Source organism: Antechinus flavipes, chromosome 3 (assembly GCF_016432865.1).
Source record: "Antechinus flavipes isolate AdamAnt ecotype Samford, QLD, Australia chromosome 3, AdamAnt_v2, whole genome shotgun sequence".
Classification (NCBI taxonomy): Eukaryota; Metazoa; Chordata; class Mammalia; order Dasyuromorphia; family Dasyuridae; genus Antechinus; species Antechinus flavipes.
In genome coordinates this window covers 122,953,002-122,967,258 of record NC_067400.1, presented here as the reverse complement: position 1 = coordinate 122,967,258, position 14,257 = coordinate 122,953,002, and the positions used below count along the sequence as shown (strand labels likewise).

The 14,257-nt window shown below is 32.9% G+C and overlaps 1 protein-coding gene across 2 annotated transcripts in view; it reads right to left on the bottom strand.

The window, feature by feature from the left end:
* SLAIN1 (SLAIN motif family member 1) overlaps window positions 1-14,257 on the bottom strand; it is a 74,683-nt gene that overhangs the window by 22,482 nt on the left and 37,944 nt on the right. The window contains exons 3-5 of one of the 2 annotated variants that reach the window (XM_051983957.1): window positions 8,567-8,716; window positions 7,141-7,290; window positions 4,776-5,117 (exon numbers count right to left, since the gene is read on the bottom strand). In XM_051983957.1, the coding sequence (XP_051839917.1) occupies window positions 4,776-5,117; window positions 7,141-7,290; window positions 8,567-8,716 (642 nt within the window). The remainder of the gene's footprint in view (window positions 1-4,775; window positions 5,118-7,140; window positions 7,291-8,566; window positions 8,717-14,257) is intronic. The other variant, XM_051983958.1, reaches the window with a different exon arrangement.

Sequence of the window (14,257 nt, the reverse complement as noted above, 5' to 3'; positions counted from 1 at the left end):
GTTATAGATGATCCATGAATAATAGCAAAGTTTATGTTCCATTAATAGACAAGCACTTGATAATCATCTACTATGTATCAGGTATTGTGTGTACCATGTTAGGTGCCGAGAGTGCAAAGTCAAAAACGAAACCTTTTCATTCAAATTGGATAAACACTGCACCTTTCTGCTTTCCTTTATGTGAAGTCTTTCCCCATTAGAATATAAGCTTCTTGAGATCAGGAATGTCTTACTTGCATGCATTTGTATACACAGTGATTAGCAGTGTCTGGTACATAGTAAGAACTTAGTAAATGTTGTGAGGTGAACAGACATAGTTATTGTTATATATCACTGTTATTCTTATGTATTATTATTTATATGTGTGTATGAATACACATATATGTATGTGTTTGCGTATTGTATATATAACTATTTCTGTATATGTGTATATATATATGTATATGTGTTTGTATATATGGACACACACAAAACACATGCAAAGCAGAGACAATGTGACTTGGGGGAGACTGGGAGAAGCAGAAAGTGGGTCACAGAATTTAAAAAGAAATCATGAAGAAGATAGCACTTAGAATGAATCATGCAGGAAACAAGGAATTCCAAGGTGTAGTAGAGAGGAGGAAATCCCTTTAAAGGTGCAGGAGAAAACCAGTACAAAGACACTAAATCAGGTGATGGATTCTTATATGTGAAAAACAGCAATAAAACTGGTTTGGCCGTAATGGACAGTACAAAGAGGAGAGTAAGATGTGGTAAGTCTGGAAACGTAAATAAGGCTTGGTTGTAAAGATCAACATGAAAAAAGTATGCAAATGTCAAATGTAAATATAAATGTAATGTGTAAACTGTAAAGATTAAATGACTAGAGGATTTGTATTTACTCTTCTTTTGTGGAAATGGTCATGACATTGACATAAATATAGAATTTTGGAAGAGTTGGGAATTGTCAGAAAGATAACATGTTCTGATATAGACATCTTAAATTGGAGATGCTCACTGTGAACATCAGGTTTCAAGTGTCTAATAAGGAATTGGTGATGTGGAATTAGGGCTCAATATTCATATCTGAGAATCATCAGTAATGACATGATGACTAAACCTATGGAAGTTAGCAAAGTCATCATATGAGAGAGTATACAGAGAAAAGAACAGAAAGAGCAGGAGAGAAGTTTGTTATTACTCACAGCTAGAGCCAAGTCATGAATGAAAATCCAACTAGGGAAAGTGAATAGTTGTTAGAGATGCAAGAAGAGCAAGAGGAAGAAAAAAGAAAATTCAAGATAAATCAGCCATTAACTAACTAAAATGATTATTATTTTTCCAACTGAATCTCAGTGAATTCAAGTGGCTAAGAAAATTGCCCAAGAAATCGGCTTTCTCTTCCTTTTGAAGAGGACATTCTAGTTGATTGAATATGATGCAAGGTTTGATCCTTAAAAATGGGATATAGAAAGATTCTGAAAATAAAGTTAGAATAAGAGAAAAATAAAGGAAAGATTTAATGGATAAAAAGGGAGTTAGTGAGAATAATTAGTTGGGGTTAAATTGGTGAAAATACATGGAAGATAACAAGAAATAAAGGAAGAAAGTAAACAGAGGGGTATTTAACAAGAAAAGGAGAATGATTACTCATTTAATATTTGGGATAGAAGGCACTAATTTAAGCAATGCAGAGAATGTCTTGTCTGTAGAAAAGATGAAAAGATAACTGCCTTTTCAAAGGACTACCATATGAAAGTGTTAACTGCTTTTTATGCTGGGCCACAAAAGGCAGAATAGGAGCAATGATGAAACTGCAAAGATGCTAAATATAAGTCTGTCAAAGAACTTCCTAACAATCAGAACAACTCTGAAATAGAATTATCTGCATTGGGCTCTGATCCCCTTATGGGGGGTATTTCAGCAAATGCGGAATGACCACTCATTTTACTATGTTTAGGGCAGAGAATTGTAATGTAGGGGTATATAGTTTTGTTTTGTTTTTAAGATTAAATTCTCCCTATTTTACCCAGGATGGAAGTGTGGCAGCCAATCATGGGCTGTGTCTCACCACTCTATAGCACATAAGCTTTCACCTGCTCTGTTTCCAACCTGCTTCCGTTTACCTTTAATTAAGCAGCCCATACTTCAAGGGCTCACCATAATGGTACCACAAGTTAGTGTGGACACCTGACTTTAATCTTATTGCATCTCACAATTCCTGAACTGACACAACCCATTAGTCTCAGCCTCCCCAGTAATAGGAATGGCAGTGTAAGAGACCACTATCTCCAGTATGAACTTTTTAAACAAAGTTTTTAATAACTGTTATAATTTAAATTGTCATATTTGAAATATTTTATTTTATGAATTTTTAAAAATTATTCTGAGAATGGACAGCTGTATGGTACAATGGACAGAGCACAGGCCCTGAAGTCAAGAAGGCTCCTCTTCCTGAGTTCAAATACAGCATCAGATACTTACCAGCTGTGTGACTCTGGACAAGTCACTTAACCCTGCTTGCCTTAGTTTCCTCATCTGTAAAATGAGCTGAAGAAGAAACCACTCCAATATTTTTACCAAGGAAATTCCAAAAGGGGTCATGAAGAATCAGATAAAACTGAAAAATAACTAAACAAAAAATTCTAAGAAGGGACCTATACATTCCATCAGAATAATACAAAGGAATCCAGATAGAAAAAGGCCTCCGAGACCCAGTATTTGAGAGGAATTATTTTTTTAAAGCATAGAATTTAAAACCACTCAGATCTTTCATAAATCTGAAATTCAGTAATGCTATGAGTATAGAGATAAATGGAACATGATTTCTTCCTTTGTAAGAGAAGGACATATAATCTAAAGAAGAATGTGATGATTGAAGGACTCAGGGGCAGGATTTTTAGAAAAGAAAGAATTGTTATTGGATTGTAGGATGTTTCATTAAAGAAGCATTTGAGTTGGGCATTACAGGATTTCAATAACCAGATTTGGGGGAGGGGTTAGGGTAAGAATGCTTTTCCAGATGGAAGGAGAGGATGATACCACAAAGGCCAATTGTGGAAAAGAAAAGCATGAGTTTAAAGTAACAGCCAGTTGAGTTTCTGTAACTCTAGGACATATGGCTGGTGATCACTGGATGCTAACTGAACAACAACAGCAACAAATATGCCAAGTTGTTTGTTAATATCTAAAATATTTCATATTTGCTAGGACCTACAAAGTTCCTAATTTTTTCTAAAAATAAAGGGAATTGTTTTTAAATCATGTTAGCATAGCAGCTATTACATGAAGTGACATGACTTAATTGATGACATGAAAAGAAAAGGTTTAGAATACATTTTCCTTATAAAGTCAAATTCCAACATAATTTCATGTAACTTATAATATTGTCCATGTTATTTTTGAAAAGTTAATTTATCTTTTAAAATATGAGCAAATTTGATTTAATGACCTAAAGTTAAACAAATCTTCCCTGAACTTTTATTTTTATTTTTATTTTGCATCTTGTCTTTACATTCTCCTCAACAAAGTATATGGGTGTTTTAATAATACCTTAATAACAAAAATTTCTCTCCTTTTTTTTGTAAATATAAGTGTAATGCTAACACTAGGTACATTAATTATGTCAAACAATACCAAGATTGTTTTTTTTAATTAGTTTTATTACATTTTAATTTTCCTACCTGCTCTAATTTGCTTTAAGTACAGTTAAATACAAACAACTACTATCATTTAGTTTGAAATTAAATATATATATATGTTCTACTAATGTTGGAAAATTCCCTGCATCAAATAACACATCTTGGTCCTTTGAGATATTTTTAGATTCTGGCCTTTCTCTTAATAAACAGAAAATCATATAAAGAAACCTTACTACATAAAGAAAAGTTACTGCATTAATAATTTTAATTGTATATAACAGGTCTTTGTTTATAATAAATAACTTATTTTGGCCCAAAGTAGTGGTAAGTAGTAAGAAATTCCACAATTTCTTAAAAGGAAAAAATAAAATGATGTCTAAGACAGCTTATACAGGAATCTAAGACTGAGTTAAGGATTGATATTGTTCTCAGAAAGTTCTTACAGCTCAATCTATTATTGTGCTAATGCCACTACTGAAATGCTCAACAACTGCTGGATGTTGTAAAGTATCCTGAAAACATAAACCTGGGATATTTAATTGTATGTTTATTAAACAACTGACTTGAATTCACAAAAAAATAGGTATTAGAACTGTAGTTTCATAAAGAGAATTCCCAAATGAGAAAACTTATTCCAATTTAGCTCAGCATATTCTCCACAACTTAAAGTTTTAGAGAATAATCCCATATGTGACACATAAAAGATACTCATACTTTTAAAATCAGCAGTCTACCAGTTGAATATCTAGAATTCAAACTTTAGTCCTTGTGATAATAATCTCTATAACTAGTATTTATGTAGTACTTGGCAAAATGCTTTACAAATATAATCTCATCTGATCTTTAGGATAACACTAAGGTGGGTTCTAATATCATCCCCATTTTACATATAAGGAAATTAAGGCACCCCAAAATTAAATGACTTGTCCAGATCACACATCTCTTAAGTTATCTGGGCAGATTTGAATTTAGATCTTTCAATTTACTGTGTCCACTAGCTACATAACAAATTCTCTATCAACTTGGGCAAGAGAAGTCTAATCAGCCTTCTTAAGAATTGTTTCCTCCTCAGCTATTAAAAAAAAAAAGTAGGTTAAGTTAGATGACCTCTAAAGTGTGTTTAACTTAACACTTCCAGAGTCTGAAGTAACCTACCTCCACTTGTCCTATTTGGTTGCTGATCTGGAGTTTGGGCTTGAGGTGAATAATACTGTTGCTGCTGGTAATTATTTGAAGGAAAATACTGAGAGCTGGTACTCCTTCTACATTCCCGAATGCTAGAGAAAGTCTGTGAGTGTGGAATTCCTCTTTGGAAAGGTGAACATCGAGGAAGACGAGGCTGGGGAGGTGGCAGATGATCAAACTCTTCATCATCCTCCAAACTGTATCGATCATATTCTTGATCACTGAATGTCCCTTTCTTTCCTGAACTCAATGATATGCCAGAAGTATGTCTTGACACTGATGCTGAAGTAGAAGCATAATCTTGTCGAAGACCTATGAAAATGAAAAAAGGGATACTTTCAACTGAGGTCTTCAGCTAAGTCAAATTTTAAATGATCATTTGAGTTAAGAAATACTGAATAAATATGAAGTCATCTGAAGGTCTTTTTGGTTTTTCAAGTTAAAAGGGTACTACTTTCAACTATCATCTGTTTGTTGGCTGCAATTCTCAAATATTGCTGAATTCAAAACCCTTTTTCCCAATCCTCATTCTTCTTGACGTATTGTAATTTTTAATACTATCCTTTTTTTGGATATTCTCTTCTCTTCAAGTTTTCAAGATACTACTCTCTCCTGATTCTCCTCCTGCCAAATGATCATTTTTTTCTCCATAGGTCATGGAGTTTTCACAGTCCTTTGCTCTTCTTCTATACTACTTCACTTGGCAATCTCATCAGCTTCCAGAGATTTAATTATCACCTCTATACTGATGATTCTTAAAACTTCTATGTTGACCTTCCATATCACATCCCCAATGTTTTTCAAACATTTCAAACTATATATATAGCAGACATCTTAAACTCAACATGTTCAAAACTGAATTCACTTTTCCCCATAAATCTTCCCTCTAAGTTTTCCTATTAATTTCAAGGGCACCACCATCTTTCTTGTCTCTCAGATTTCTAACATATGTGTCATTCCCAACTCCTCATTACTTCTCATTTCCTATAGCCAACCTGTTACCAAAGCGTGCCAATTTCACCTCTGCAATCTCTCTCAAATATTGCCCCTTCTCTGCTCTGATATTGCCGCCAACCTAATATAGGTTTCATCACCTCATGCCTGGATTATTACAAAAGCCTGAAGGCCTGCTACAAGTTTCTCCCCAAACTAGTCTATCCTCCACTCATTTGCCAAGGTGAAATTTTTCCTAATCTAAGTGCAACCATGTCATTTCCACATTCAAATTCCAGTGGATCTTTATTACCTCCAGGATCAAATATGAAATCATCTATTTGATGTTCAAAGCCCTTCATAAGCTATGACATACCTTTCTAGTGTTCTTCACCCTACCTCTTTCTATGTGCTCTTCAACTAGCCTCTTTGCTATTCTATTCCATCTCTCAGCTCCAGGAATTTTCTCTGGCTGTTCCCCAGCTCTGTAATTATCTCCCTTCTCATCTCTGATTCTTGGCTTCCCTTACTTACTTTCTTTCCAGCAAAAATTCCACCTTTTACATAAAGCCATTTCCAATCCCTCTATATTCTAGTGCCTTCCACCTGTTAATTACTCTGTGTAGAACTTCTTTGTATATATGTTTGTTTATTATCTTCCTGATTTGATCATGAGCTCCTTGAGGTCCAAGATTGTCTTTTGCCTTTCTTTGTATCCCCAGTGCCAGACACGTAGTACCTGGTATATTGAAGTTACTAAATCAAATCCTTATACTGACTTGCTATAGTCATAGAATCTAAGAAAGTACAGAACTTTTAAGGAGAAAAAAAAAAGAGGGTATCTTCTGTGATTATCTTACCTGAGAATTTGTATTTGAAAATTGCATATGTCATCCTTCTTTTGAAATAAAGATTTCACATCATTTGCTTATCTATGAAATAAGAGGCTTAAACTAGGTGGTCATGGGTTGTCTCTGGCTTTAATTTCTATGATCCTACTCCCTTCTTTTTGCCCAAAAACTTTTAGGGAAAAAAATAAGTCAAAATAATTTCAGGATATTATATCATTACACTTTAAAATATAGTTTCTCTAACTATATTTATATATGCAATAGTTATCCATGGGCAATTTCCTTAACCATGTTTGTATGGAGGAAATGCCCATAATTTAAAACAGTGGGTGACCTTGGATAACTGGAAACCTTTAAACATGACTTTTTCCCCCACTTTTCTTCAGTTAAAACAACGAGACAAAGAGTTTGGCTTAAGTTCCCTCTCTATTACTCATAAAGAAGAACTTCATTCACCTTTTTTGTATTATAGGCATAATCTTCACATTTCTAACTCAAGCTTGCCAAACCAAAGAGCCCCATGAAGGAAAAAAAAAAAAAAGGAAACATACTTTCTTCTTGCAGGCGAGCCATGATCTGAACATCAGTGAGGTCCTGTAGTTTATATCCCATGGAGATAGAGTCATCCTCCAACTCTGATGTACTCAATTCACTATCTATGGATGACTGAGGACTAAGGGGGGAGCCCCTGGAAGTATAACCTAAGAAAAGTAAACATTATTCAGGCTTAATATCAGTAACTCTTCATTTTACTTCTATCCCCAAAGCTAGAATAATCACCATTTCAGGATTCAACTCTCATACATAAAGCATGCAATTCAGTAAATGTACAAAAAGCTATTCATTATTTTTCTGGTTCTTCAAGCCAACTTAAACACTTGAAAAATAAAGCCAAAACTTGGCTTCTAGCTAAGCAGCACCTAATTATCTCTCTCTAAAGGGTTGGCATAAAAATATATTGGGTTCTGAGATAGTTCCCATTTTCCACTGAAGACCACAGATAGCTGGCTGTCTTAATTCATATCATGACATTAAGCTGAAACTTCATTTGACTCACTTTTAAAATATACAACAGTTAACAATATGCTGTCTCTTAAATAATGAGTTATCACACAGACATACTAATTTCTAAAACTTCCCTGTTTTAATTAAATAAAATGTACCAGAAAATAATGTGAAACAAGAGAGGGGGTGTCCAAGAGATAGTAGGGACTAAGAAACTAAGACTAGGAAAATAGAAAAGTGATGTGATCATAATAATAGTAATACTGAGATTAATGATTGGATGATGTCAGTCATCCCAGTCCTACTTAAGAAAGCTGTCTGATTTTCTTATACCTAGTTTGATAAATATAGGTGAGAGAGAAAAAAAGACTAACACAATCAAAGATTATACCTTTAATTAAATCTTGCTTTGATGTTTGAGATAAAAGGCATATGCTCTTCAACAACATACTATTATGTACACACATACATACACACACACACATACACACACACATCAAAGAGCTTGATTTAATCAATGTGGAGAACATGCTCAACTTACAAACAATACAATCTGTCTATGACTTGGTAGAGAAGTCTTACAGAGTTGCCTTAAGTTCACCTAGTTTAAATGACTTGCCCACTCACAGAGCTAATAAATTGTCAAAGGATTTGATCACAGTTTTTTCCAGGGTCCTTCATTCCATCCATTGTACCAAGTTGCCTCTCACTATATACATAAAGCTATATACTATATACATAAAGCTACATACTATACATATAGTACTTCTTCATCTGTACAACAGACAATAGATTAATGATTCTTAGGTCCAAAGTAATGATTTTCATTTTGAACCCTGAAATAAAATGGAAAATAATATTGCAATTGTAATAGGATTACCCTTTAGCCCTATTTTTTGGTGAGATTCATCCAAGTAGTTTAGCGGTATGATTTTTTAAAGCATGTTAGTAGGTAAAAAGTTAAAATATTACCTGTTTTTTCAGGTGTTAGTATTGCTTTACTGGAGGTTTTAGAGAAGCTGGGAGAATTAAAGCCATTGCTATATGGACTGAGTCTTGCAACAGGGCTATAAGGAAAGGCCAAGGAGGTGGGTGGGGTGAAGAGACTGCGCCATCGGAGAGCTGTCATGGAAGCAAAAACAAACAAACAAACAAAAAAAACAAATGATGTTAGTGTACAAATTAAGTGCAGACTGATGACGCAAAGGAGAAGCAAAGGAGGAAAGAGAATGAGTTTTTTAAAAGTCAAATTAGAATGTGAACTGACTTCATTTAGTAAGAAAATCATATATATATACATACATATATATATACGTATGTGTATGTATGTATGTATGTATGTATGTATATGTTACAATAGAACAACAATTGCCTGACTGATAAATTAGGATTCTATCTACATATTTCTTAGAAAAGAAAATTATGTTATTCTGTGTTATTCAAGATATGACTATCCTTCAACAAATCAAACTATATGAATTTTCACATTTTTAACCATTATGGAGCAATGAGCTAAGTTCTGTTAATATGTACAAGCATAAAAGCATAAGATGAGTACATCAATTTGTCAATGGTTTCTACAAAATATTCATTTCAAAGAATAACTGAAAATATGTACTCAAATATATAAACCTTGTATTAAATGCTAATGGCTATTTGATTTCTAAAAACTAATTTTCTACTCATTCTCAGATTATCTTGAAAGTCAGCATGGCACAACGGAGGGACTATTGACTCCATAATGACTGGGAGTCAGGAAGACCAAACCAATCTAAAAAGCATTTGTAAAGCTTTTTTTTTTTTTTGCTCTGTGGCAGACACTAAGTTCAAATTCTAACTGAAACATTTCAAAGTTGTATGATCCTGGGCAAAGTCATTGCTCTCTGAGCTTGTTTCTTTACCTATAAAATGGAGATGATACCCTCACAGAATTGTTGTGAAGTTCAAATGTGTCAACTAACATACAGAACTAAAAACTCTAAAGCAGTAAGTAATGTCAGTTATTAGTATTGACAAGAAAATTATTTAAAGTTAATCAGCCTAAAGGAAAAAGACAACACATGAGTCCATTTGGAATTTCTGTATTTCTTTACAATAAAAATAACAGTTCTTTATCACAGAAAATTAAGCTAAATAATAAAAAAGTATATTTTTTATTCAATTCATTTAGCAAGCATTTATGTAGCACCGGCTATTTTCAAGGCACTTTGCTGAATGCTGGAGGTATAAAAGACAATAAGAAACAGAAAAACAGCAAAAGCAGAAAAAAATTGTCAATTAAGCTTACTACAAAGGATATTGTAAGTTCATTATGATGGTTCCAGAAATTAAATTATCAATACTAAATCAATATTTTACTTTTTACTATTTAAATATTTTACTTAACATGTATTTTAGCTTTAAATAGAAAAAATCAATCAGATTAGCTGGTTTTCCTGTGCACAAGTTGCACAAGATTATTTTTCTATCCTTCCAACAAATAACTAGTCCTTCCTCCCTCAATTGTTAAAATTCTGCATTTTCCTGAGCAAGGAAATATAACAAAGGCTTATAAGCGGGATACCAAGAAAAAAGCTTTCCTTTCACTCTTGCTAAGACAATTAAAATTCATAAGTTTGGATGTTACTAAGCTCTGTGGATAAAACAAAACAAAAACAGTTCCAGACCTCATCCAGTTGCCCCTACAAGGAATTTACAATCTAGTGGGAGAAAATAATATACATAAGAAAGCTCAGAGTTATAGATGAAGAGATAGGACCAAAAAATAGGACTTTTTGTTTCTTTTTTTAAATAAAGACACTAGTGGAAAATTGAGAATTACTTGTAAGTTTTGAGCCCTTTATAAAAGAAAGGCTTTGGGAGGAGTTTATTGCTCACCAGGTACCACCAAATTACATGGATTATGTAAACATAGTTTTGTTTGATGTAGCTGAGGAAACTAAGTTAACTATAATATTATATTTGCTATGGTCACATTTTCAAAGCTTATATGTTTTAACAGACAGAGGAATTTGAAGATAAGCCTAGCTTCAAAGGACATTAGTTCGCTTCAGTGATCCAGCATATAATTTGGTGCTACTGGCAAAGTTCCCCAATTACAACCAGCGACTATAACTAAGATACCACTGTACAACTTGACCTGATTACTACAAAGATCTAGTAACTCTTAGCATGACATTACCATGAGATCCTTTACTTATAAATACATTAATGGTCCTAAAATGACAACAAAAACAGGTTTTAATACAGAAAACATCAAGAGTCACCCACATATTTTAAATGTCTGAGTTTATTATCATTTTTATTATTACTAGAAATCCTCCCAATTTCCACCACCCCCCCAAGGAAAAAAAAGCTCTATTAATAGGTCTTCATAACTATAACCTTTCTTAACATAAGATGTGATTTGGTAATGGTTTGATCACTTGCCAGGCAACTTAAACTGACTACATGTTCTCAGACACAGATGCATCACTAGTCAACAGCATTCATTTACACTGTACAATAACTACTGTCAACAGGCCTTCTGAACACAAAGCTATGGTTATTGTGGCTATGACAGCAAGATCCCAACTGAGAATACAATTAGTATCTATAGCAAATAAGAATGTGCTACATTATTCTTTCAGTACAGACTTTTAAAAAGAGAGAGGAGAAATTTATTCTTGTAATAGATTGACAAAGTAGCAATGTTATATTAGTATCCAAGTCTGAATCAAAGGAGAGAAGATAAAAAAATAAAAGGAAGTGATTATATCCTAGCTGTTTTTCACTTAAAAGATAGTGATATTGTTTTAAAACAGAATTATATTTTACCAAAAATAAAACATGACTATTTTTTTTTAATCAGGAAGGGAAATAAGTGTTAATCTAGGAAAACTATATTTTGATCTGGGATTTTTTACCCTACTTTAAAGCATACAGAAGTCAAAGGATTAGACACAGAAGACAATATAGATCAACTCTCTCATTTTAAGGATGAAGAACTTAGACCCAGAAATAGTGACTTGCTATTGGTAACAGCATTTATACAGCATTTTTCCCCCTAACAATCCTAGGAGGTAGGTGTTATCATTTACCCTATTTTGTAGATGACATAACTAAGGCATATAGAGAGTAAATGGACTTACCCAGGCTCACACAGCTAATGTCTGAAACTGGATTTGAATTTAGTTCTTCCTGATTCAGTTTAAGCATTCTAAATAGTACATCCCTGAAATCTGATATTTCCTGTCATGTCTTCATCAATGAAGACCAAAACTGATCTTTTAGAAGAATGATTTTCAAATTTTCCTGAACTTGAAGAGAACTCATGTGTTCTTGCTTTCAAATTTATAAATATAAGAAAAGCAAGCCAATAAAACAGACATTAAAGTCTACCCTGAGAAGTTTTTCTTCTGAGCAACTGTTAAAGTATCTTGTGAAAACCTGGAGTTATATATAACACACTCTGAAACCTAGTCAGAAAACCCTAATGTCATGCTGCTTTGTTCCACCAGGTTTTCTTTTTTCTTTGCTTTGCTTTTTAAAGTATAGTTGCTATGTTCTATACATGATTTAAAGAACAAATGTGTTAGTACTACAAGATCAACAGAATTCATTATGAACATTTTGAGGATTAGCCAAAGCTAAATCATCTCAAATTGCATCCAGTTTCAACCATCCCAATGGTTGCTTATCCCAATAATGAATTTACCCTTGTTCTCTACATAATAGCAGTATTATCTTTCAGGTCACTAATTCACTGATTCATATTTTATTCTTTGTTTGAGCTCTAAATCTTCAAAGTGAAGAACCCAAAAGGTAAAGTCCTACAGCTATATCTGTATGGCAGCTTTAAAGCAGAACTTTTCCTTAGGTATTGGGATCTGGATTTTCATCTGTATGAAGCACCTCTAATAATGCAAATATGCATTTATTCTGCCACTTATATTCCTAGAGAATTGCCCTAAAGCAGAGATGTCAAACTCTTAACAAAATAAACATATAATAAAGCACAGAAAACATTACATTAAAAAAAAAGTAAATACGTAACTGCAAAGATCTTTATGCACAGATTAGTGGAGCCTTATGTTTTAATTAAGAGAATTTGACACAGCACTCAGTAAGCAAGTGACTTGCCCAAGGCCAGATAGTCAATGTGTGTCAGAGACTACTCAGATCTATGTGAATGAGGTTTAGGGTGAAGATGAGATAATGATTATACAACACCAAAGACAAAGGGTATAATTATTTTTTGTTTAGATTTAAAGATATTGGACAGTAGAATGAATATTGGTTCTACAATGTAAGAATACAAATTCTGTTTTTATCTTGTCCTTTGAACTTCTTAGGCCCAAGTTTCCCTATCTACAAAATAAGGGGATTGACTCTGATTGCTGCCTCTAGCATTCCAATCAATAAAGATCTATTGTTCTGTAAATTCAAAATGTTAATTTCTCTCCTAGAAAAGATGTACAAAAAATATATTTTTGTGGGAAAGAAGTTAAATGATTTCCCAAAAATCATTTACTGGGAGCTTCAATATTATATAAAGAGTTTGGAAAAATAGGTTAAAAACAGGGTCCCACCAAAGTCTATGACACAAATATACTTTTGACAGATACATAAACAAGGGGAGAGCTATATACCAATTTGTATAATAAATACTGATATAAAAATTTTAAAGCAAATAAGAGGAAAGAGACTCAACAATATTTCAAGGGGATCATATACACTTATGACAAGATTGGATTTGTACCAGAAACACAAGACTGGTTCAAGATTAGGAGAACTGTAGGTATAACTGAGCCTATCAATAACAATAACAAAAATCATATGATCATATCAATATATGCAGAAAAAGATTTTGGCAAGATACTACACCCTTTCCTGTTAAGGACACTAGAAACCATTAGCATCAATGAAGTCTTTTAAAAAATTTTAAGCAGTATGTATCTAAAACCAAGCTTTATTTATAATGGAAAAGAAGTTGACACCTTTCTAATAAGACCAAAGGGGAAGCAAGAATATAGATTATCATCACTATATTGAATATTGAATTAAAATGGTAGCTATATCAACAGGACAAGAAAAAATTGAATCCCTACAGAATCATCAACAACAAAAACTAGTTGAAACAATTAAAAATTTTAGCAAAGTTATAGGATATAAAATAAATCCACATAATCCATTTGCATTTCAAGAAATTACTAACAAAACCTAGTCAGAAGAGATTAAGATCTATCTATTATCTATCTAAATCTATCTATTATCTATTATTATCTATTAAGATAACTACAGACATTGTAAAATACTTAGGGAGGGAGGTGTCAACCTACCAGGATAAATCCAGGGACTATATGAAGACAATTACAAAAGACTTTTCATATAGAGAAAGACAAATCTAAACAACAGGAATAATATTGAGTATTCATGAGTAGGATGAGCCAACATTAAAAAAAAAAAAAAGACAACTTAATGTAAATTACTTTACTTATTCAGTGCAACACTACCAAAGAATCATTTTGTGAGATGAAAAAAATAACAAAATTCATCTGAAAGAAAAGATCAAGAATATCAAGGGAATCAATTTTTAAAAAGTGAAGCTCTAGCAGTTTCAGACTTTAAAAACTGTATTACCAAGCAATAATCATCAAAATAATCTAATACTGGTTAAGTGTA